Below are 26479 nucleotides of genomic sequence, written 5' to 3'. Positions count from 1 at the left end.
ACTGCAAAAATATACAAAATTGTAAAAACCATCGACACTATGAAGAAACTGCATCAACTAAAGAGCAAAACAACCAGCTAGCATAAAAATGGTAGGATTAAATTCACACATAACAATATTAACCTTAAATATAAATGGGCTAAATGCCCCAATCAAAAGACACAGACTGGAAAATTGGATAAAGAGTCAAGACTCATTGGTGCACTGTATTCAGGAGACCCATCTCACATGCAAAGACACACATAGGCTCAAAATAAAGGGATGGATGAAGATTTACCAAGCAAATGGAGATCAAAAAAAGCAGGGGTTGTGATCTTAGTCTCTGGTAAAACAGACTTTAAACCAACAGAGATCAAAAGAGACAAATAACAGCATTACATAATGGTAAAGGGATCGATGCAACAAGAAGAGCTACCGATCCTAAATATATATGCATCCTATACAGGAGCACCCAGATACATAAAGCAAGTTCTTAATGACCTACAAAAAGATTAGACTCCCACACAATAATAGTAGGAGACTTTAACACCCCACTGTCAATATTAGACAGACCAACAAGACAGAAAATTAACAAGAATATCCAGGACTTGAACTCAGATCTGGACCAAGCAGACCTAATAGACATCTACAGAATTCTCCACCCCCAATCCAGAGAATATACATTCTTTTCAGTTCCTAACAGACATCTATAGAACTCTCCACCCCCAATCCACAGAATATCCATTCTTTTCAGCACCACATCACACTTATTCTAAAATTGACCACATAATTGGAGGTAAATCACTGCTCAGCAAATGCAAAAGAATGGAAATCATAACAAACAGTCTCTCAGACCACAGTGCAATCAAATTAGAACTCAGGATTAAGAAACTCACTCAAAACCACAAAACTACATGGAAACTGAACAACCTGCTCCTCATTGACTACTGGATAAATAATGAAATGAAGGCAGAAATAAAGATGTTCTTCGAAACTAATGAAAATAAAGACACAATGTACCAAATCTATGGGACACATTTAAAGCAGTGTCTAGTGGGAAATTTATAGCACTAAATGCCCACAAGAGAAGCAAGGAAAGATCTAAAATCAACACCCTAACATCATGATTAAAAGAACTAGAGAAGCAAGATCAAACAAATTCAAAAGCTACCAGAAGACAAGAAATAACTAAGATCAGGGCAGAACTGAAGGAGATAGAGATACACACACAAAAAAACCATTCAAAAAATGAATGAATCCAGGAGCTGGTTTTTTGAAAAGATCAACAAAATAGACCACTAGCCAGACTAATAAAAGAGAAAAGAGACAAGAATCAAATAGAAGCAATAAAAAATGATAAAGGGGATATCACCCCCTATCCCACAGAAATACAAACTGCCATCAGAGATTACTACAAACACCTCTATGCAAATAAAACAATATATCTAGAAGAAATGGATAAATTCCTGGACACTTACACCCTCCCAAGGCTAAACCAGGAAGATGTCAAATCTCTGAATAGACCAATAACAAGGTCTGAAATTGAGGCAGCAATTAATAGCCTACCAACCCAAAAAAGTCCAGGACTAGCTGGGTTCCCAGCCAAATTCTACCAGAAGTCCAAAAAGGAGCTGGTAAATTCTTTCTAAAACTATTTCAAACAATAGAAAAAGAGGGAATCCTCCCTAAATCATTTTATGAGACCAACATCATCCTGATACCAAAACCTGGCAGAGACACAACTGAAAAAGAAAATTTCAGACCAATATCCATGATGAACATTGATGTTAAAATCCTCAATAAAATACTGTCAAACCAAATCCAACAACACATCAAAAAACTTATCCATCAAGATCAAGTAGGCTTCATCCCTGGGATGCAAGGTTGGTTTAACATACGCAAATCAATAAACATAATTCATCACATAAAACCAAAGACAAAAGCCACATGATTATCTCAATAGATACAGAGATCTTTGGCAAAATTCAACAGTCCTTTATGCTAAAAAACTCAACAAACTACGTATTGATGGAATGTATCTCAAAATAATAAGAGCTGTTTATGAGAAACCCACAGCCAATATCATACTGAATGGGCAAAAACTGGAAGCATTCCCTTTGAAAACCAGCACAAGACAAGGATATCCTCTCTCATCACACCTATTCAACATAATATTGGAAGTTCTGGCCAGGGCAGTCAGGCATAATAAAGAAACAAAGAGTATTCAATTAGGAGAAGAGGAAGTCAAATTGTTTTTATTTGCAGACAACATAATTTTATATTTAGAAGACCCCATTGTCTCAGCCCAAAATTTCCTTAAACTGATAAGCAACTTCAGCAAAGTCTCAGGATACAAAATCAATGTGCAGAAATCACAAGTATTCCCATACACCAGTAACAGACTAACAGTGAGCCAAATCATGAGTGAACTCCCATTCACAATTCCTGCAAAGAGAATAAAATAGCTAGGAATACAACGAACAAGGGATGTGAAGGACCCCTTCAAGAAGAACTACTAATCACTGCTCAAGGAAATAAGAGAGGACACAAACAGATGGGAAAACATTCCACGCTCATGGTTAAGAAGAATCAATATTGTGAAAATGGCCATACTGCCCAAAGTAATTTATAGAATCAATGCTATCTTCATCAAGCTACCATTGACTTTCTTCACAAAATTGGAAAAAACAACCTTAAATTTCATATGAAACCAAAAAAGAGCCCACATAGCCAAGACGATCCTAAGGAAAAGAACAAGCTAGAGGCATCACACTACCTGACTTCAAACTATACTACAAGTCTACAGTAATCAAAACAGCATGGTACTGGGACTAAAATAGAGATATAGATCAATGGAACAGAACAGAGGCCTCAGAAGTAATGCCACACATCTACAACTATCTGATCTTTGACAAATCTTACAAAAACAAGCAATGAGGAAAAGATTCCCTATTTAATAAATGGTGTTGGGAAAACTGGCTAGCCATATGCAGAAAGCTGAAACTGGACCCCTTCCTTACACGTCACACAAAAATTAACTCAAGATGGATTTAAGATTTAAACATAAGACCTAATACCATAAAAACCCTAGAAGAAAACCTAGGCAATACCATTTGGGACATAGGCATGGGATAGGACTTCATGACTTAAACACCAAAAGCAATGGCAACAAAAGCCAAAATTGCCAAATGGGATTTAATTAAACTAAAGAGCTTCTGCACAGCAAAAGAAACTATCATTAGAGTGAATTGGCAACCAACAGAATTGGAAGCATTTTTGCAGTCTACCCATTTGACAGAGGACTAATATCTGGAATCTACAAAGAACTTAAACCAATTTACAAGAAAAAAATAAACAACCACACCAAAAAGTGGGCAAAGGATATGAACAGACACTTTTCAAAAGAAGTCATTTATGCAGCCAAAAAACATATGAAAAAAAGCTCATCATCACTGGTCATTAGAGAAATGCAAATCAAAACCACATTGAGATAGCTACCATCTCATGCCACTTAGAATGGCAATCATTAAAAAATCAGGAGACAATCGATGCTGAAGAGGATGTGGTGAAATAGGAATGCTTTCACACGTTGGTGAGAGTGTAAATTAGTTCAACCATTGTGGAAGACAGTGTGGTGATTATTTAAGGATCTATAACTAGAAATACCATTTGACTCAGCAATCCCATTACTGGGTATATACTCAAAGGATTATAAATCATTCAGTTATAAAGACACATGCACACATATGTTTATTGTGGCACTGTTCACAATAGCAAAGACTTGGAACCAAACCAAATGCCCATCAATGACAGACTGGTATATATGGCACATATACACCATGGAATACTACACAGACATAAAAAAGGATGAGTTGGTGTCCTTTGCAGGGACATGAATGAAGCTGGAAACCATCATTCTCAGCAAACTGACACAAGAAGAGAAAGCCAGACACTGCATGTTCTCACTCACAAGTGGCTGTTGAACAATGAGAACACATGGACACAGGGAAGGGAACATCACACACTGGGGCCTTGGGAGTGGTGGTCTAGGGCAGGCATAGCAGGGGGTGGGGATCTAGGGGAGGGATAGGATTAAGAGAAATACCTAATGTAGATGACAGGGTGATGGATGCAGCAAACCACCATGTTATATGTATACCTATGTAACAAACCTGCACATTCTGCACATGTACCCCAGAACTTAAAGTATAATAAAAAGAAAACATTTCAATATTAAATATATTCTGTAAGTGTAAATTGCAAAAAGATATTTAACTACTAAACACATACATCAATCTGGTTTTATCATTCTAGGTAGATTTTACCTTGCTGCTTCTTCCTGCTTTTTTTTCTTTTGTAGTTCTTCTAATAATCTTTCTAAAATTTTAGAGTCAATTTCAGATTTATTCTGTAAATATATTCTGTTTAATAAACATTTTCCTGAAATACAGATAAAGAGACTAATATTACTTTTGAAGCTTATAAAATACAGTGAGGCATATTTTGAAGATTAATAGAAAAATTATGTTTCTTTAAGCATGTATCAAAATAGAGCCCAGATTCTTATTAAAATATTAATAGACCATCTTAAATTCTTTTTTAAAAGGTATGTATTAACACTGCATAAATAAATAAAACATGAAAAGAGGCATTATATTTTTTCCCCTGGAAATTCCCATTTTGAATATGCTTAAGAGGCAAATGGAATAATTAAAATTTAGCTTTGTTAAATTTGTGTACCTCATTTTTTTTTCTCGAGGTGAAGAAGAACTAATATTTAGTCCTTGCCCTCAGCCTTATATATTATTCATTTAGAAGTTATAGCTTCTAATTGTGTGTGTGTGTGAAAAATTATCAGCTTTGAAGAACAATTAGAAGGGCCAGCTAGAACATTCAACTATCCGGCACTTATTTCTTGCCACCTTCTCAGTATATGGAAGCCTCATTTTATGTATCTCTAGTTCCTTCAGGGATTGCTGGGGTGGTCTTTCTATCTAGGAATAATGGAGAGTTGTCCATTTTATATTTAACCAAAAATAGGATCAGTAATAAAAACTTCACTTTCAAATTTACATAATAAATATTTACCAACCATTGTTTTCTGTATCTGATAAATATATGACCAAATCAGGTATAATTTCTTTCTTGATTAAGACCATCCATAATTCTTTTATAATAGGGCAGTTGTCCACGATCCAGCCTCCATATTTTGGAGCACCAGGAAACCTATCCTTGTTTTCTTCCATTACCTGTGAAAAATTGTACACTGATATTACTATCATAGCTTGACAAGTCTAGGATGCTACCTTGATATGTAATTTCTGTGGATCTTAAACAAGTATCTTTTGAGTTCTTCTTTCAAAAGGAAAAAAAGGTGACAATTTTTAAAGATAAACTTATTTTTAAAGCAATAAAATAGTAAGTTTTAAAAATTAAGAATGGAGGCTGGGCACAGTGGTGCATGCCTGTAACATCAGCTATACAGGAGGCTGAGGCAGGAGCATTGCTTGAGTCCAGGCGTTTGAGGTTGCAGTAAGCTATAATTGTGCCACTGCACCAGTGTGAGACCCTGTCTCTAATGAGACAACAATAAAATTAACAATGGGAAGAAAATCCTTTGTGAAATAAATATAATAATATATTTTTGCTATATATTACTCATAGTGCAGATTGTGATTCAGACGGTCTGTAGTGGGGCCCTAGAGTCTACCTTTCTAACATGCTTCCAGGTGATGACAGCGCCTGGGCCACTCTAAGTAGTAAGCTCCTGATCCAGCTTGCCTTTTCAGTGACAACGCCCTTCACTTCTCTTTTGCTTTCATTTCTCAGTGTGAGAGCTGAGAGGTACTGAGATAGTTCCTAATGATGGTAGTAGGAAGCACTGAGTCAAAACAACAAAACAAATCTAGCAGGTGCTTAGAAAATTCTGCTAAACTCTTGTCTTGCCTTTTCTCTCCAATAGCAATAGTTTCAACACATATTTGGAAATTACTAATATGTATCTGTGAAAACACCAATTCTGAGAGTTTTAAACAAGTTTGTGTGCTACTAGGTAATCCCAAAATATTAGAAGTCAAAGGGGAAAAGATGTTAAGAGGGCCAATATTACCCTCTTGACATCTTGCAGAATTTAAAATTTTCTACTTTTTTTTTTTTAGATGAGGACTTGCTATGTTGCCCAAGCTGGTCTAGAACTCCTGGGCTGAAGTGATCCTCCCACTTCAGCCTCCTGAGTAGCTGGGACTACAGGCTTGCTATGTCCAGCTTGCTTTTTGAATTTTTATCTGAATGAGCAGTCTTTTAAAAAAGAATTTTTTGGGAGGCCGAGGCGGGTGGATCACGAGGTCAAGAGATCGAGACCATCCTGGTCAACATTGTGAAACCCCGTCTCTACTAATACAAAAAAATTAGCTGGGCATGGTGGCGCGTGCCTGTAATCCCAGCTACTCAGGAAGCTGAGGTAGGAGAATCGCCTGAACCCAGGAGGCGGAGGTTGCGGTGAGCCGAGATCGTGCCATTGCACTCCAGCCTGGGTAACGAGAGTGAAACTCCGTCTCAAAAAAAAAAAAAAAAAAAAAAAAGAATTTTAAGCACATTGAAATGCTTAATATAAGAGAATTTGGGAAAAAGAAAAGCTATGAAGAAGACAAATAAATGGTTAATAAAATTTTTTTTATTGCATTTTAGGTTTTGGGGTACATGTAAAAACATGCAAGATTGTTGCATAGGTGCATACGTGGCAGTGTAATTTGCTGCCTTCCTCCCCTTCACCTATATGTGGCATTTCTCCCCATGCTCTCTCTCCCCAACTCCCCACCCCTAACTGTCCGTCCCCACTCCCCCACAACAGACCCCAGTGTATAGTGCTCCACTCCCTGTGTCCGTGTGTTCCCATTGTTCAACATCCGTCTATGAGTGAGAACATGCGGTGTTTGATTTTGTGTTCTTGTGTCAGTTTGCTGAGAATGATGGTTTCCAGATTCATCCATGTCCCTACAAAGGACGCGAACTCATCGTTTTTGATGGCTGCATAATATTCCATGGTGTATATGTGACACATTTTTCCCATCCAGTCTATCATCGATGGGCATTGGGTTGGTTACAGGTCTTTGCTATTGTAAACCGTGCTGCAAGGAACATTCGTGTGCATGTGTCCTTATAGTAGAATGATATATAATCGCTTGGATATATACCCAGTAATGGGATTGCCGGGTCAAATGGAATTTCTATTTCTAGGTCCTTGAGGAATCGCCACACTGTTTTCCACAATGGTTGAACTAATTTACACTCCCACTAACAGTGTAAAAGTGTTCCTATTTCTCCACATCCTCTCCAGCATCTGTTGTCTCCAGATTTTTAAATGATCGCCGTTCTAACTGGCGTGAGATGGTCTCTCAATGTAGTTTTGATTTGCATTTCTCTAATGACCAGTGATGATGAGCATTTTTTCATATGTTTGTTGGCCTCATGTATGTCTTCTTTTGTAAAGTATCTGTTCATATCCTTTGCCCACTTTTGAATGGGCTTGTTTTTTTCTTGTAAATCTGTTTTAGTTCGTTGTAAATTCTGGATATCAGCCCTTTGTCAGATGGGTAGGCTGCAAAATTTTTTCCCATTCTGTTGGTTGATGATTCACTCTAATGACTGTTTCTTTTGCTGTGCAGAAGCTGTGGAGTTTGATTAGGTCCCATTTGTCTATTTTAGCTTTTGTTGCCAATGCTTTTGGTGGTTTGGTCATAAAGTCCTTGCCTACACCTATGTCCTGAATGGTTTTGCCTAGGTTTTCTTCTGGGGTTTTTAGGGTGTTAGGTTTTATGTTTAAGTCTTTAATCCATCTGGAATTAATTTTAGTGTAAGGTGTCAGGAAGGGGTCGAGTTTCTGCTTTCTGCTTATGGCTGGCCAGTTTTCCCAACACCACTTATTAAACAGGGAATCCTTTCCCCATTGCTTGTTTTTATCAGGTTTGTCAAAGATCGGATGGTTGTAGATATGTTGTGTTGCCTCCAAGGCCTCTGTTCTGTTCCATTGGTCTATATCTCTGTTTTGGTACCAGTACCATGCTGTTTTGATTACTGTAGCCTTGAAGTATAGTTTAATGTCCAGTAGTGTGATGCCTTCTGCTTTGTTCTTTTTGCTTAGAATTGACTTGGCTATGCGGGCTCTCTTTTGGTTCCATATGAAGTTTAAGGTGGTTTTTTCCAGTTCTGTGAGGAAGGTCATTGGTAGCTTGATGGGGATAGCATTGAATCTGTAAATTATATGGGCAGTATGGCCATTTTCACGATATTGATTCTTCCTAACCATGAACATGGAATGTTTCTCCATCTGTTTGTGTCCTCTCTTATTTCGTTGAGCAGTGGTTTGTAGTTCTCCTTGAAGAGGTCCTTTACGTTCCTTGTTAGTTGTATTCCTAGGTATTTTATTCTCTTTGTAGCAATTGTGAATGGCAGTTCATTCTTGATTTGGCTCTCTTTAAGTCTGTTATTGGTGTATAGGAATGCTTGTGATTTTTGCACATTGATTTTGTATCCTGAGACTTTGCTGAAGTTGCTTATCAGTTTCAGGAGATTTTGGGCTGAGACAATGGGGTCTTCTAGATATACAGTCATGTCGTCTGCAAATAGAGACAATTTGACTTCCTCCTTTCCTAATCGAATACCCTTTATTTCTTTTTCTTGCCTGATTGCTCTGGCTAGAACTTCCAGTACTATATTGAATAGGAGTGGTGAGAGAGGGCATCCTTGTCTAGTGCCAGATTTCAAAGGGAATGCTTCCAGTTTTTGCCCATTCAGTATGATACTGGCTGTCGGTTTGTCATAGTTTTTATTATTTTGAGATACGTTCCATTGATACCTAGTTTATTGAGAGTTTTTAGCATAAAGGGTTGTTGAATTTTGTCGCAGGGCTTCTCTGCATCAATTGAGATAATCATGTGGTTTTTGTCTTTGGTTCTGTTTATGTGGTGAATTATATTTATAGACTTGTGTATGTTGAACCAGCCTTGCATCCCCGGGATGAAGCCTACTTGATCATGGTGGATAAGCTTTTTGATGTGCTGTTGCAATCGGCTTGCCAGTATTTTATTGAAGATTTTTGCATCTATGTTCATCATGGATATTGGCCTGTAGTTTTCTTTTCTTGTTGAGTCTCTGCCGGGTATTGGTATCAGGATGATGTTGGTCTCATAAAATGATTTGGGAAGGATTCCCTCTTTTTGGATTATTTGGAATAGTTTCAGAAGGAATGGTACCAGTTCCTCTTTGTATGTCTGGTAGAATTTGGCTGTGAACCCATCTGGACCTGGACTTTTTTTGGGTGGTAGCCTCTTAATTGCTGCCTCAACTTCAGACCTTGTTATTAGTCTATTCAGGGTTTTGACTTCTTCCTGGTTTAGGCTTGGGAGGAGGCAACTGTCCAGGAATTTATCCATTTCTTTCAGGTTTTCTAGTTTATGTGCATAGAGCTGTTTGTAACAATCTCTGATGATAGTTTGAATTTCTGTGGCATCTTTGGTGATATCCCCTTTATCATTTTTTATTGCATCTATTTGGTTATTCTCTCTTTTCTTTTTTATTAATCTGGCTAGTGGTCTGTCTATTTTGTTGATCATTTCAAAACACCAGCTCCTGGATTTATTGATTTTTTGAAGGGTTTTTAGTGTCTCTATCTTCTTGAGTTCTGCTTTGATCTTAGTTATTTCTTGTCTTCTGCTAGGTTTTGAGTTTTTTTGATCTTGCTCCTCTAGCTCTTTCAATTTTGATGATAGAGTGTCAATTTTAGATGTCTCTTTGCTTCTCACATGGGCACTTACTGCTATATATTTTCCTCTAGAGACTGCTTTAAATGTTTCCCAGAGATTCTGGTATGTGGTGTCTTCGTTCTCATTGGTTTTGAAGAACATCTTTATTTCTGCCTTCATTTCATTATTTATCCAGTCAACATTCAAGAGAAAGTTGTTCAGTTTCTATGAAGCTGTGCGGTTCTGGGTTGGTTTCTGAATTCTAACTTGATTGCACTGTGGTCTGAGAGACAGTTTGTTATGGTTTCCATTCTTTTGCATTTGCTGAGGAGTGATTTACTTCCAATTATGTGGTCAATTTTAGAGTAGGTGTGATGTGGTGCTGAGAAGAATGTATATTCTGTGGATTTGGGGTGGAGAGTTCTGTAAATGTCTATTGGGTTTGCTTGTTCCAGGTCTGAGTTCAAGTCCTGGATATCCTTATTAATTTTCTGTCTCGTTGATCTGTCTAATATTGACAATGGTGTGTTGAAATCTCCCACTATTATTGTGTGGGAGTCTAAGTCTCTTTGTAAGTCATTAAGAACTTGTCTTATGTATCTGGGTGCTCCTGTATTAGGTGCATATATATTTAGGATCGTTAGCTCTTCTTGTTGCATTGATCTTTTTACCATTATGTAATGTCCTTCTTTGTCTCTTTTGATCTTTGTTGCTTTAAAATCTATTTTATCAGAGATGAGAATTGCAACTCCTGCTTTTTTTTGCTCTCCAATTGCTTGATAAATCTTCCTCCATCCCCTTATTTTGAGCCTTTGTGTATTCTTGCATGTGGGATGGGTTTCCTGGATACAGCACACTGATGGGTTTTGGCTTTTTATCCAATTTGCCAGTCTGTGTCTTTTGATTGGGGTATTTAGTCCGTTTACGTTTAGGGTTAATATTGTTATGTGTGAATTTGATCCAGCCATTTTGATTCTTGCCGGCTGTTTTGCCCATTGGTTGATGCAGATTCTTCATTGTGTTGATGCTCTTTACCATTTCGTGTGTTTTTGGAGTGGCTCGTACTGGTTGTTCTTTTCTATGTGTAGTGCCTCTTTCAGGAGCTCTTGTAAAGCAGGTCTGGTGGTGATGAAATCTCTGAGTACTTGCTTGTTCACAAAGGATTTTATTTTTCCTTCACTTATGAAGCTTAGTTTGGCTGGATATGAAATTCTGGGTTGAAAGTTCTTTTCTTTAAGGATGTTGAATATTGGCGCCCACTCTCTTCTGGCTTGTAGGGTTTCTGCTGAGAGATCTGCTGTGAGTGTGATGGGCTTCCCTTTGTGGGTAACCTGACCTTTCTCTCTGGCTGCCCTTAGTATTTTCTCCTTCATTTCAACCCTGGTGAATCTGACGATTATGTGCCTTGGGGTTGCTCTTCTTGAGGAATATCTTTGTGGTGTTCTCTGTATTTCCTGGACTTGAATATTGGCCTGCCTTGCTAGGTTGGGGAAGTTTTCCTGGATAATATCCTGAAGAGTATTTTCCAGCTTGGATTCATTCTCTTCATCACATTCAGGTACACCTATCAAATGTAGATTAGGTCTTTTCACATAGTCCCATATTTCTTGTTGACTTTGTTCATTCCTTTTTACCCTGTTTTCTCTAATCTTGACTTCTTGTTTTATTTCATTGAGTTGATCTTCAACCTCTGATATCCTTTCTTCTGCTTGGTCAATTCGGCTGTTGAAACTTGTGCATGCTTCGTGAAGTTCTCATGTTGTGTTTTTTAGCTCCATCAATTCACTTATATTCCTCTCTAAGTTGTCCATTCTCGTTAGCATTTCATCAAATCTTTTTTCAAGGTTCTTAGTTTCTTTGTATTGGGTTATAACATGTTCTTTTAGCTCATGAATGTTTCTTATTACCCACTTTCTGAAGGCTGATTCTGTCATATCATCACACTCATTCTCCATCCAGTCTTGTTCCCTTGCTGGTGAGGAGTTGTGATCCCTTGTAGGAGGAGAGGTGCTCTGGTTTTGGGTGTTTTCATCCTTTTTGTGCTGGTTTATTCCCATCTTTGTGTATTTATCCACCTGTCGGCTTTGTAGTTGTTGACTTTCTGATTGGGTCTCTGAGTGGACGTCCTGTTTGTTGTTGATGAAATTATTACTGTTTCTTAGTTTTCCTTTTAACTGTCTGGCCTTTCTGCTGTAGGACTACTGAGGTCCACTGCAGGCCCTGCTTGCCTGGGGATCACTTGCAGCAGCTGCCAAACAGTGAATGTTGCTACCACTTTCTTCTTCTGCTTTGTCCCAGAAGTATACCTGCCAAATGTCAGTCTGAGCTCTACTTTATGAGGTGACTCTTTGGATATACAGGGGTCAGGGAGCTGCTTGAGGAAACAGTCTGTCCTTTATATTATCTCAGGTGCTGAGCTGTGAGCCCCATTGTTCATTCAGATCTGCTGGGCCGGTAAATTTAAGTCTGCAGCAGCAGGACTCATAAACCCCCTTTTTCTTTCCCCAGGTGTTCTCTCCCAGGGAGTTAGGGCTTTATGAGTTTCTCCTGTGCTGCTGCCTTCTTTTTTTTCTTCAGGGCTGCCCTGCCCACAAGGAGGCAGCCTAGTCACTCTCAGCCTGCAGAGGCTTCACTGAGCTGCTGTGGGCTCTGCCCAGCTGCCGTGTGAACTTCCCTGCAGTCTTGTTTATATGGGTGTAGTTAGAACTGCTTCCACTATGTTGGCCTGCCTCTGTAATGACGGACTCTCTCTGTAATGACGTGTTGCCTTGGCAATGGCGTGTTGCCTCAGCAATGGCAGTCTGCCTCAGTAATGGCAGACGCCCCTCTCCCACAGAGCTGGACCATCCCGGGTTCAGCTGTGCTTGCTGTGAAACTCTCAACTCTGAGCATTTCCAATTGCTGTGTTTTTGTTTTTGTTTTTGTGGGGGTGGGATCAGCCGACCCTGATCACATGGCTCCCTGTCTCAGAGCCTTTTGTTTTTTAGTTGAACGGTCGGCTCTCTCCCAGGTGTCCTGGTCGCCTGTTGAATAGGTGCCGGGATCTGTGTGATTTCCAGTGCGGTGACCCACTGCACTGGTTGAAACCGTGGCTCTGAGATTCATGGCACTTTTTTGCCCGGGAATCTTCTGGCCTGGCTCCCTGTTTCAGCTCCCCTTGCTGGCTAAGTGGGAACACAGTCCCGTTTACTCTGCACTGGGAGCCGCTGCGCTGTGGCGCAGGCAAAACAGTCACGCTGACCAAAACAGCCACCCTGGTGACCCATGGGGCTCCTCCGCCTGGGAATCTCCTGATCTGTGGGCAATAAAAATCCGTCTGGAAATGCGGCGTCCACTCACCCTCTGCATTTTCACTAGGCGCTGCAATCCTGAGCTGCATCTAACCGGCCATCTTGGAACTCCCTCAAGTATTTGTTCATAAATGGTTAATAAAAGTTTAACCATTCAAATTTTAAATTGTATTTTTGAAATAAATTTGCAAACAATTTTTCAATGTTTCAACTGTTGTTTGAAAGAAAACAACATGAAGATATAACTTATAATTTCTTCACCTCATTCAACTTTCTTTACTTTTTGTGTATGTTCATGGGTTACAAGTGCAATTTTGCAGCATTGATCTATTGCACTGTGGTGAACTCAGGGCTTTCAGTACATCCATCACCAGAGCAAGGCACATTGTATCAGCCAAGCAAGCTTCCATCACCCACTGCTTCCTCACCCCTCTGATACTCTATTGTCCATCATTCCATATTCTGCTTCTATGTATAAAGATTGTTTAGCTCCAGTGTGTGATGTTCCCCTCCCTGTGTCCATATGTTCTCATTGTTCAACACCCACTTATGCATGAGAACATGCGGTGTTTGGTTTTCTCTTCTTGTGTCAGTTTGCTGAGAATGATAGTTTCCAGCTTTATCCATGTCCCTGCAAAGGACATGAACTCATTCTTTCTATGACTGCATAGTATTCCATGGTGTATATATGCCACATTTTCTTTATCCAGTCTACCATTGATGGGCATTTGGTTTGGTTCCAAGTCTTTGCTATTGTGAACAGTGCTGCAGTAAACATATGTGTGCATGTGTCTTTATAACAGAATGATTTATAATCCTTTGGGTATATACCCAGTAATGAGATTGCTGGGTCAAATGGTATTTCTAGTTTAGATCCTTGAGGAATTGTCACACTGTCTTCCACAATGGTTGAACTAATTTACACTCCCACCAACAGTGTAAAAGTATTCCTATTTCTCCACATCCTCTCCAGCATCTGTTGTCTCCTGATTTTTTAATGGTTGTGATTCTAACTGGTGTGAGATGGTATCACAATGTAGTTTTGATTTGCATTTCTGTAATGACCAGTGATGATGAGCTTTTTTTCATATGTTTCTTGGCTGCATAAATGTCTTCTTTTGAGAAGTGTCTGTTCACATCCTTTGCCCACTTTTTGTTGAGGTTGTTTGTATTTTTCCTTGTAAATTTAAGTTCTTTGTAGATTCTGGATATTAGCCATTTGTCAGATAGGGAAATTGCAAAAAAATTTTTCCCATTCTGTTGGTTGCCAGTTCACTCTAACAATACTTTCTTTTGCTGTGCAGAAGCTCTTTAGTTTAATTAGACCCCAATTGTCTATTTTGGCTTTTGTTGCTATTGCTTTTGGTGTTTTAGTCATGAAGTCCTTGCCCATGCCTATGTCCCGAATGGTATTGCCTAGGTTTTCTTCTAGGGTTCTTATGGTGTTAAGTCTTATGTTTAAATATTTTATCCATCTTGAGTTAATTTTTGTATAAGGTGTAAGGAAGGGATCCAGTTTCAGCTTTCTGCATATGGCTAGCCAGTTTTCCCAATATCATTTACTGAATAGATAATCCTTTCCCCATTGCTTGTTTTCATCAGGTTTGTCAAAAATCAGATGTTTGTAATTGTGTGGCATTATTTCTGAGGTCTCTGTTCTGTTCCATTGGTCTACATCTCTATTTTAGTCCCAGTACCATGCTGTTTTGATAACCATAGCCTTGAAGTATAGTTTGAAGTCAGGAAGTGTGATGTGTCCAGTGTTGTTGTTTTAGTTTTTGGATTCCCTTGACTCTGCAGGTTCTTTTTTGCTTCCATATAGAATTTCAGGTGTTTTTTTCCAATTGTGTGAAGAAAGTCAAGGGTAGCTTGATGGGGACAGCATTGAGTCTATAAATTACTTTGGACAGTATGGCCATTTTCATATCGATTCTTCCTAACCATGAGCATGCAATGTTTTTACATCTGTTTGTGTTCTCTCTTATTTCCTTGAGCCGTGGTTTGTAGCTCTTGAAGAGGTCCTTCACATCCCTTGTTCGTTGTATTCCTAGCCATTTTATTCTCTTTGTAGCAATTGTGAATGGGAGTTCACTCATGATTTGGCTCACTGTTGGTCTGAAACTGGTCTATAGGAATGACTGTGATTTTTGCACATTGATTTTGTATCCTGAGACTTTGTTGAAATTGCTTATCAGTTGAAGGAGACTTTGGGCTGAGATGATCGGCTCTTCTAGATATACAATCACGTAGTCTCTAAACAGAAAAAAATTGACTTCTTCTTTTCCTAAGTGAATACCCTATATTTATTTTTTATGCCTGATTGCACTGGCCAGAACTTTTGATACTATGTTGAATAGGAGTGGTGAGAGAGGGCATCCTTGTCTTGTGCTGGTTTTCAGAGGGAATGCTTCCAGTTTTTCCCTTTCAGTATGATATTGACTGTGGGTTTGTCATAAATAGTTCTTGTTATTTTGAGATACATTCCATCAATACCTAGTTTGTTGAGAGTTTTTAGCATAAAGTGTTGTTGAATTTTGTCAAAAGCCTTCTTTGTATCTATTGAGATAATCATGTAGTTTTTGTCTTTGGTTCCATTTCTGTGATGGATTACATTTACTGATTAGTGTGTGTTGAACCAGCCCTGCATCCCAGGGATGAAGCCGACTTGATCGTGTTGGATAAACTTTTTGATGTGCTGTTGGATTTGGTTGGCCAGTATTTTATTGAGGATTTTAGCATCAATGTTCATCATGGATATTGGCCTGAAATTTCCTTTTTTAGTTGTATCTCTGCCAGGTTTTGGTATCAGGATGCTGTCTTCATAAAATGAATAAGGGAGGAGTCCCTCTTTTTATCTTGTTTGGAATAGTTTTAGAAAGAATACTACCAGCTCTTCTTTGGACCTCTGGTAGAATCCGGCTGTGAACTTGTCTGGTCCTGGAGTTTTTTGGGTTGGTAGGCTATTAATTGCTGCCTCAATTTCAGACCTTGTTATTGGTCTATCCAGGGATTTGACTTCTTCCTTGTTTAGTTTTGGGAGGGTGTAAGTGTCCAGTAATTTATCCATTTCTTCTGGATTTACTGTCTTATTTGCATAGAGGTGTATATAGTATTTTCTGATGGGAGTTTGTATTTCTGTGGGATTGGTGGTGATATTTCCTTTATCATTTTTTATTGCATCTATTTGATTCTTCTCTCTTTTCTTCTTTATTAGTCTGGCTACTAGCTGTCTATTTTGTTGATCTTTTCAATAATCTAGCTCCTGAATTCATTGATTTTTTCGAAGGGTTTTTTTTTTTGTGTGTGTGTGTCTCTATCTCCTTCAGTTCTACTCTGATTTTAGTTCTTTCTTGTCTTCTGGTAGCTTTTGAACTTGTTTGACCTTGCTTCTTTAGTTCTTTTAATTGTGATGTTAGGGTGTTGATTTTAGATCTTTCCTTGTTTCTCTTGTGGCCATTCAGTGCTATAAATTTCCCTCTAGACATTGCTTTAAATGTGTCCCATAGATTCTGGTATGTTGTGTCTTCATTCTCATTGGTTTTGAAGAAAATCTTTATTTCTGCCTTTACTTCATTATTTATCCAGTAGTCAATCAGGAGCAGGTTGTTCAGTTTCCATGTAGTTTTGCTGCAGAACAGCAAAGATTGCTGCCTGTTCCTTCCTCTGGTAGCTTCATCCCAGAAGGGTACCCGCCAGATGCCAGCCAGAGCTCTCCTGTATGAAGTGTTTGTCAGAACCTGCCGTGAGATGTCTCCCAGTCAGGATTCTGAATAGAGCTGTGATAAACATATGAGTGTAGGTATCTCTTTGACATAATGATTTCTTTTCCTTTGGGTAGATACTCAATAGTGGGATTGTTAGATCATATTATAGTTCTATTTTTAGTTCTTCATTCAACTTTTTTTGAAATAAAATTTAATGATTTTACAGTATTTTATCAAACAAATAAACCTTAATTTGTTTAATCACCCCCCACTGTTAAATATTTATGCCATTTGTAATTTTATTATAGCATTGTTACGAAAATCTTTATATGTAAAATCTTTATTTTACTAACATTGTTTTTTTTTTATATATAACATCTGTAAATCTTTGGTGAGATATTATATATTTCTTCAGATTAGATTCCTGACATGATTTCAGGTCAAAGGGAATAAAAGAATAAACATTTTCAAGTCTTTTTATACACACTGCCACATTGCTGCCAAAAGCATCTGTACCAATTTTCACACTTCCTAACAGTGTTTGAAAGTGACTCTATTAATACAGCTTCACTAGTACTGATTGTGAAAAATGTTTTAATTTTTATTGAAATAAAAATTGAAATTTTTCTTAAAAATTTTTTTTATTGCAACCTCAATTCTTGCCTCCTTAGAAGAAATAATTCAACTGAGTGGCATAAGGCAGAAGAAGAGACTGAAGCAAGTTTCAGAGCAGAAGTGGAAGTTTATTAAAAAGCTTTGGAACAGTACGGAGAGAGGAAAGGAAAGAAAAAGGGAAAGTACGACTTGGAAGAGGGCCAAGTGGGCAACTTGAGAAACCAGTGCCTAAAAATTTTCAATGAACCATTTGTATTTCTCCTTTGATAAAATCTGCTTACATCCTTTGCTTGCTTTTATATTAGATATTAGATTCTCCACTGATTTTTAAGAAATTCATGTTATATTTATTTTAAATACTTTCCCCAGTTTGTCTTTTGCCTTAAATTTTTGACTTGCATAATTTTTTTATAGAAAGATGGTCATTATTAAGTAGTCTATTGAGATTTTCCCTTACAAGTTCTTCTATTGCATTTGTGTCTGGAGTCCTTGACCATTCCAAATCATTTCAATGTTAGTAGACCTTCTCCTAGTTCAAATAAAATACCATTTTTTATATTTAACTATTTAATAATATGGAATTCATTTTTATTTTGATAGAAAGTGAGAATCTAGTTTCTTCCCAACAGTTAATTTTATCAACACCATTAAATAATTCTTTCCTTTTGGATTGTGATGTAACCTTTGGCATATGCTAAATTTTTATCCACACTGAAGTTTGTTTCTGTACCCTCTTTGTGGTTTTGTTGCTTCTGGTATGTCTATCAGGCCTGTATACCACTGTGGCATTACAACACATTCTACTAGTCGGTAGAGTAAGTCTCCCTCTATCATACTTCTTTGTCAAACTGTTCTAGTCTGTATTATTGGTTCTTCCACAAAAACTTTAGAGTCATTTTGTCAGTTTTGAAAAAATATGATCTTTTTAGAACTATATCAAATCTATAAATTAACTGAGAAAGATACCTTAATAAGATTTTTTCTTTACATATGAGAATTTATGTCTCTATTTATTGATATCTTCTTTTGTTCACATTTAAAGTTTGATAATTTTATTCATGTGGATCCTTCATCTTCATTTCAAATTAGTTACTTTACATTTATATTTTTGTCATGTGTGAATTTTTAAAATTCTTTTGGCTACCTTATTTCTGAATGAGATTATTAGCTCATTGTTTTTTAGATTGTTTTCCTGGATATTTTAAAAATAAATAGTATTAACTGCAATAATGATTCTATTTCTGTATTTGAATAGTTATTCCTCTCATTATGTTTCAAGCTAAAAATTTCTGAAAATCATTAAAAAATGTGTGTGATAGGAGATGGGCATGGTAGCAAGTAGTCCCAGCTTCTTAAGAGGCTGAGGTACAAGGATCACTTGAGCCCAGGAGTTTGACATCAGTCTGGGCAATGTAGCAAGACCCCATCTCCTAAAAAATTGAGTGTGATAGGAATATCATTGTCTTGTTTCTAACTTTAAGGTTATATGGTCTGCTGCCTGAAGCCAAAACTGATTTATCATGTTAATAAGGTATTCTGCTATCTTTATTGTGACCAGATAATTTATTAAGATATTCATTTGAGTTTGTTCTTCCTACATTTTTTCATCTCACTCTGAGAAGGGAGCCAGGATCTCCAAGCTCTTTTTTGGAGAATTTTGTGTGGCAGAGCTGAATGCATTAGATGTCTTTCTGATTTCAGTTTATCCCACATGATTCTGATGCAAATGGCAAAAGATCAAATACTGAGCAACTTTGGAGTAAGAAAGAGAGACATGAAACATGACGGGCATCTCTCATGGCTTCTGGAAAAGAGGTGGCTGAAAGAAGAAGTGCTGCTGTTGCTGAAGTAGCCTAAGCTGCTCAAGTTCAGGAACACTCAAAGCTGAGGTGAGGAAAGCTTTGAGGGATGAGGACTTGGGTACCTGCGGATGGAAGTTTTGGATGAATCAGCAACACAGCTTTATTTTGGGAATGTATTGAGGTGATTCCTTAGTTGGGATAACTGTGGGGAGAATGTGCAAACATTCCCTAGGATTTCATATTCTAAAGAATTCCAAAGCATGTGGCTAAGCAGAGGTGTGAGGAGGCTCTGAATCTGGGAACTATGCCTGTTGGGGGCGGTGGTGGAGACAAGGGCGCCTGAGAAGGCTTTACATATGGTCTATGTCCAGTCTGGCTGTCAAGAGAGAGAATCATGGAAATGGGCTCTCCAGAGTTTGATCAAATAAAATTAAAGTGGCACTTCCTTTTGACAAAAATGGTATAAAATTTGTATACATTATTTATTCTTCTATCCTCTTGTGATTTTAACTTAAAATATTTACTTTTTCTGCATTTAAATATAGTATTTCTGGATTACCTTACTCTATATATGTTTACTTTATATTTTATCACTTGTGAATAGATAGGTAGGCAGGTAGATAGGTAGGTAGATTGACAGATAGATAGATAGGAGACTGATACAGGAGGAAGCAGAGGAAATATAATATGACCCAAAGAGATGTGGAAGGCACAGAAAGACATAACGACAGTGCCAAGTACACAGATACAAAGGCAGAAATGAACAAGAACAGATAGGTACAGATGTTAGAAGGAAACCATGTAGACAGAGAAGGAGAGCAAACTATGTTAATGACACGGAAGGGTGCAGAGATAAGAGAAACAGGCTGTGGTTAAATGTGCAGTTGGATGTTGGGAGAAGCAGCAAAGGAGGAAGGACTTACAGAGTGCCTACATAAATTGGTTGTGAGTAACATATAAACTGGGAAAAACAAACCACAGCAAACTGCAGGAGGCCTCTGGGGAGGCAAACTTCTCCATGCCTCATGTTCCGGTGCAGGGTGACCTAGGCTCTGTTACCATAAACATTGTGCTCAAGGACGTAAAACCCCTTTGTAGCACTGAGATGTAACCAGACTGTTTGTTAGGCTACTTGTAAGGCCCGCGTTCCACCAGCTACACATAGATAATAGGCTAAAGATACCCACATGTTCTTGTTTAGTGAAACTCCCAAACTGCCACTGTTATCAATGTTTAGAATGCAGTTCCGGCTCACTGATTCAGTTCCAGCTCACTGATTCATCCCGCCATCACGTCACCTTCTTCCCACCATCACTCCACCCCTACCCTACAGATCAAAGTGATTGTAACCAATAAATAGTGTGAGAGATCAGAGCTTGGGGCCTTCACTGCCTCCAGTAATGAGTGATGGCCCCCTGGCCCCACTTTGACTCTTAATCTGTCTTTTTCTCAATCCTTTGTCATCACCAAACTCGGGGTACCCAGGGGTGATGTGGGGGCTGGTTCCCTACAGTTGAATAACAGGTCATGAGCTTCAACTGGAAAACACAGAGTGGCACGTTTGACAAAAAAGGCCCATCTCCCTAGAGTTTGCTACTGTTTTTCTGTTAGGTACTGGGCAAGTACCTTTCATATAGTGAGTGTAACAGCTTTACTCAACAAAAGTGCTCAAAGCAGTAGAAGCAGAGAACATAGCTGCTGCAGAATAAGGTCCTATGTCCCTCTGCTTCTGCTTCCTTTGTGTGCTCTGTAGCTGGTCAATGCAGAGAACAGGGAGAAGTGCAAATGGTTTGGTATGAACAAAATAATTTCTGTGGATTCTCCATGGCAAGGGAGTGACTTTTCCTTAGGTAGAAATGATATCTATCTTTATTTCTGTATTTTTAAGGCTTTAAAATATTCTTAAACTATAATGCTAAAAAGTTGTTTATAAATGCTTAATTGATCAATTTGCAAGCAAAATATAATCTATTTGCTTTCCCTGGACTGGATCACACATTAGGTCCAAGTGCATTAGTCATATCTATTCTACACATGGGCTGTGAGCTTCAGACAAAAACCAGAATTTAATGGGAGGCACAATTTTTAAAATGGGATAAAAAAATGATTGCAGCAACAATTAGAAAATAAAACACTAATATCATTTATATTAGCATCAAATTACATCAAATATCTAAAAATAAACCTAAAGAGAGATGTTGAAGACCTCTACCTTGAAAATTACAGAACAATGCTGGCAAAAATTCAAGAAGACCAAAATTAATTATAGTCAGTCTTCTTTATCCATGGGCTCTGCATCTGTGGATTCAACCAACCATGGATATAAAATATTTGGGAAAAAAAGAACGGTCACGTCTGTACTAAACATGTGCAGCTTTGCTTTTCTTGTCAACTTTCCCTGAACAATACAGTGTAAACAACTATTTACATACCACTTACATTGTATTAGGTATTATAATTAATCTAAAGATGATTTAAAGTATATGCAAGGATGTGCATACATTATATGCAAATACCATGCCACTTTATACAAGGAACTTGAACATTCATGGATTTGGGTATCTGTGGGGGTCCTGGAAATAATCCACTGAGGATATCCACTGAGGATACTGAGGGATGACTGTACAGATATTTTATGTTCATGGATTATAAGACTCAATATTGTAAAGATGGTAGTCTTAACCAAATTTATCTAATAGATACAATGCAATCTGATCAAAATCCCAGCAGAGGTGTGTGTGTGTGTGTGTGTGTGTGTGTGTGTGTGTAAATTGAGTAGCTGATTCCAAAATTTATGCGGAAGTAAAAACAACCTATAATAGTTAAGATAATCTTAAAGAAGTAAGCAGAAGAAAACATAATGTATGACACAGAGAAGGATACAATGACAGGAGAAATAGGGGTGTTGAAGAATTCACTCTCTCAGATCTCATGATTTATTATAAAGCTACAGTGGGGCCAGGCATGGTGGCTCATGCCTGTAATCCCAGCACTTTAGGAGGCCAAGGCAGGTGGATCACTTGAGGTCAGGAGTTCTAGATCACTCTGGCCAACATAGTGAAACTCCACCTCTACTAACAAAAAATACAAAAAATTAGCCAGGTATGGCGGGACACATCTGCAGTCCCAGCTACTTGGGAGCTGAGGCAGGAGAATTGCTTGAACCCGGGAGGCAGAGGTTGCAGTGAGCCGAGATCATGCCACTGCACTCCAACCTGGGTGACAGAGTGACACTCTGGCTCAAAAGGAAAAAAAAAAGCTACAGTAGTTAAGACATGTGGCTCTGGCACAGACAAACAAATAGACTAATGGAACAGAACAAAGAGTCTATAAATGCACTACACATATATGTCCACTTGATATATGATAGTGGGGAAAGGATGGTCTTTTCAATAAGGTGGTGTTAAAGCAACTAGTTATCTATATTAAAAAAAACAAAAACAAAATCTTGACAATATTGTGGTCAATGATTAGGGATGTTGAGTAGCTTTTTATATGTATATTGACCATTTGGATATTTTTTAGATACACAAAAATTAGTTTCAAATGGACCTTAGATTCAAATATGAAGATAAAACAAGGTTTCCAGAAGAAAACCTAGGAAAATATCTTCCTGATTTTGGGTAGGCAAATATTTCTGAAACGAAACATGAAAAGCACTAACTGTGTAAGAAAAAGTCAATAAATTTGATTTCATTAAAATTAACTCCTACTATTCAAGATAGAAGATATTTGTAAAGATAATTGCAAAATATCCAATAAAGAACTCATATTCAGACTACATAAACAAAACATGAATCAAAAAAGAGACAATTCAATTTGAAAAACAAAAACAAAACCCCAAAACAACATGGGCATATGACTTGAACAGGCCCATCTCAAAGGAGCATATCTCTAGCTGCTTATGTAAAACAGTTCTCTTAATCAGAGAGATCGTAGAACTGATGGTGGTCAAACTGTCTCCTGCACAGGTCTCTGGTCTCTTGAGAAATGGCAATCTGATATGAGCTTGGGTGTTAAAATCTCATAAGATTTAAACTACAGTCCCAGAGCTATAGTTTACCATTTAATGCTGTATATATTCCTATATGAGAGGTGGAGGACTCCCTGTAGATTTATATCCTCCAGAATAAACTCTGAAGGCAATAGAGAAAAATTTCACTCAAGGGCAAGGATGGAAATTCCAGTCCTAAACATGTCCCTCACTTGCAAATCTCCTCTGGGATGGTTTCTCTTACCTCCCAGGCAAAGATGATGGATCTGACTTTCATGGAATTCCTACCCCTCGTACACATCTATTTGCCACTAGCACATGATAACTCAGTTATTGATTTACACGTCAGTTCAGTCTTCCCCACCTTACAGATATCTCCTTAAAGGAAAGGGCTGTATTTAATTCATCTTTAGGTTCCTGGTATCTAACACAGTACAGGGCAGATAGTAGATACTCATAACGTTTCTGAAGGACTAAATGAATGATAGAACAAGCTGAAGACAGATATGCAGAAAACGTTGAAAGGTCTGTACGGGAAGCTCAAAGGAAGCCTTGAAAACCCAAGAGTCAGAGAGGATGGTAGAGCCGGGGGCTTGAGGAAATCACCCAATGTGTTACAAAGAGGTTCCATACTCTAACATCATATATATTTTTTTCACATAGTGATTTTAAGTTAAATCACAGAGACATACAGAATTCACTTAGGGCATAAAAGATTAGTTCTGCTTTTGACTTTTGCCCTGAATGTTTACTTAAGATCTTTGTACAAAACAGACCCACAGGAATAGCTTGTTCTTTATAAATGAACAATAAGCCTTCTGATCTAGCATTGATAGGACACAGCATTTGAGGCTTTTTTTACCCGTTAGACCAGAACAGCATACATGTGTCCACTCATCTCCCCTATGAACACATGTTCAAGCAGTTTGGATGAAATTAATTAACAATCGAGCAAAAATTGTCTTGGCTTATAACTAATTAGTTCATATTTGAAACATATAACTTTGGTACCTAATACCAATATGCATCATCTTTTAACTAACTGAATGGAATCAAAGACAATAAAATTTAATGAAGAATTAATTTCAAAGGCATAAAATTATATTACATAATTTTGTTTATATTTGAAAATTTACCAAAGAGCATCAGTAGTTGTTCACTGGGGTACTTTGCACTTAACAGTGCTGACTGCACAATGTACATGAATTTGACGGCTACAAATTTCAACACCATAAGACTTTAAAATAATTATAAACATACTAGATAAACATTTTCTCAGTTATAGGTAAATCACTGAAAAGAATTACACAGCTAGATTTTTTTACCTCTCTAAGGACTTCCTGTAAGATTTCAGCATATTTTTCATATGGCTGTTCAAAGTTCATATCCTGTGACATTTTTATAGTCTTCTCAATCATGGACACAACATCTGGATGATCTGCAGTTACCTCTTCTATTGAGTCTTCTGTTGGGACAAAAGTAAAATAAGCCGATAAATTAATGCCATTAATAATTTTAGTGGACAATACTATTTGCAATAAAACATGATTGATAATATCTGACCCAAGAAAGTATTATTTTCATGTCACTGCAGCACACGTTGGAAGGAGGGAGAACTAAAACTTCAGAGAGGAAATGTGAAGTCAGGAATTACAGAACCACAAACTCTCTGAGAAGTGACTTAAAGCCAGTGCAGCAGAACGAAAGTGAAAGGCACAAGAAGAAAGTCATGCAGGCAGGAGTCAAAACCAGGGAAGAAACGTAGGAGGCAGAGGATTCCAGGAGTCAAGTGAAAACACAAGCATCTAGGGAATGAGTCAAAAAACAAGATGAATTACTTCGTTACAAGGGACAGTAAGAGGACAAGAGGTAGGCAAGTTGCAGGGGATGGGGAAAAGGTGGCATAGGCTGGTGTTTCAAGTGTTACACTTGATTCTTATCCTCTTTGGTGCTGAAGTGTGTCCTTGCATGGCTGAGCTGGCTCTCAGTCTGCATCGTGATGTAAATGTTTGTACAACTGCTACTCTAATGAGACAGGAATTTGGCAGTTTCAACTGACTTCTTGAATTCTGCAACTGCAGTCAAGCTTCTGAGCCTCTGCCTCAGGGCTCCATCTGTCAGAGTCTCTAGCTGGAGCCGGACTGATCCCAGCCGAGAAAAATCCCAAAGGGCCTTCAAAGAGCAGTTGCCTGCTGCCCTCCCTGTCTGAAAGTGTTCTCAGGGATCAAGAGAGTCACAGTTCCTGGAGAGACAGAGCAGAAAAGTCAAGAACCCATGAACTTACTGCGCCCATAAGAGTGGGTGCACAGTGAGGCAGAAACAGCCAGGCAAAGATACTAAATGTGCTAAAAGCTGCTAATTGTCCACCCAATATCCATTCGCCTCTTCCTTCATACAGGAACCCTGACTTTGTCAAGGCTAGCAATGTGCGGAGCTGAAAAACTACATTTCTCAACTTCTCTTATAGCTTGGACAACCAATAAAAGGCAAGCAGAATGTGTGTGTGGGTGTGTGTGCGCGCGCACGCACGTGCACGTGCACACTCGTGCATGCATGTGTGTGTGCACTCACATGCACATGTGCTCCTCACACTCAGCTGACTCAGCTAAGTGAAGTGCCAGTTTTTGTCCTCTCCTCTCCTCTCCTTTTCCTTTTCCTTTCCAATGTTCCTTCTATGTATACTGATATGATGGCTGGAGCTCTAGCAGCCATCTTGCAGATTATTATTGTAGCTACACCAGAGATGGCAGAGCAGAAAGACAGACTGCCTGTCTTCCCAATATTCTTTTTCGCCAAAACAACATATCATGTATTATTTTTTCAATGTTCTTGCATGTCCAACTTTTCATAATAGAAAAGCCATTAAAATAGAATAAATTGGGTATTAGTAATGCTTTTTTTAAAAAAAAAAATCACATATTTCTTATTCTAAATTCTGAAGGAACTACTTGTGTTTTAAAACCACAATCTAAAAGAATTAAATTACCCAAATATTAATTTATTTGTACCTGAATACAACTTTACATCTTGACCAGCTTCTTGAGAATGCCTTTTAAATGTGGATGTTTCACCAGTTTCTTTTCCATCTGTGAATAAAACATTGTGAATGCCTAAAGAATTGGATTTTTAAAAATGTAGGTAATTCCCAAGGAAGACTGTAATATAAACCTAGGGAACCAGGACTCACATTCCCAATTTTTAATTAAAATAACAACCATAACATTTAAATGGGTAAATATATCTAGCAGCAGATAATGAAGGTAATAACCTGTAACAAAACCAGGAGTAGTTTCAGCTTATTATAATGCCAATGCATCTAAATGGAAAAAAACAATCTACAGTGCCCTTCCTGAGG

At 38.0% G+C, this 26479-nt stretch overlaps 1 protein-coding gene across 1 annotated transcript in view; it reads right to left on the bottom strand.

Moving 5' to 3' along the window:
• The window catches only part of AK9 (adenylate kinase 9), a 218214-nt gene that overhangs the window by 98363 nt on the left and 93372 nt on the right, over window positions 1–26479 (bottom strand). Inside the window, exons 16-19 of the mRNA XM_012438434.2 lie at window positions 26133–26210; window positions 24450–24589; window positions 5072–5228; window positions 4305–4419 (exon numbers count right to left, since the gene is read on the bottom strand). Coding sequence (XP_012293857.2) covers window positions 4305–4419; window positions 5072–5228; window positions 24450–24589; window positions 26133–26210 — 490 coding nt within the window. The remainder of the gene's footprint in view (window positions 1–4304; window positions 4420–5071; window positions 5229–24449; window positions 24590–26132; window positions 26211–26479) is intronic.

Source organism: Aotus nancymaae, unplaced genomic scaffold (genome assembly GCF_030222135.1).
Source record: "Aotus nancymaae isolate 86718 unplaced genomic scaffold, 86718_ANA_hifiasm-v0.15.2.pri h1tg000040l, whole genome shotgun sequence".
Classification (NCBI taxonomy): domain Eukaryota; kingdom Metazoa; phylum Chordata; class Mammalia; order Primates; family Aotidae; genus Aotus; species Aotus nancymaae.
This window is presented reverse-complemented; position numbering and strand designations above follow the sequence as displayed.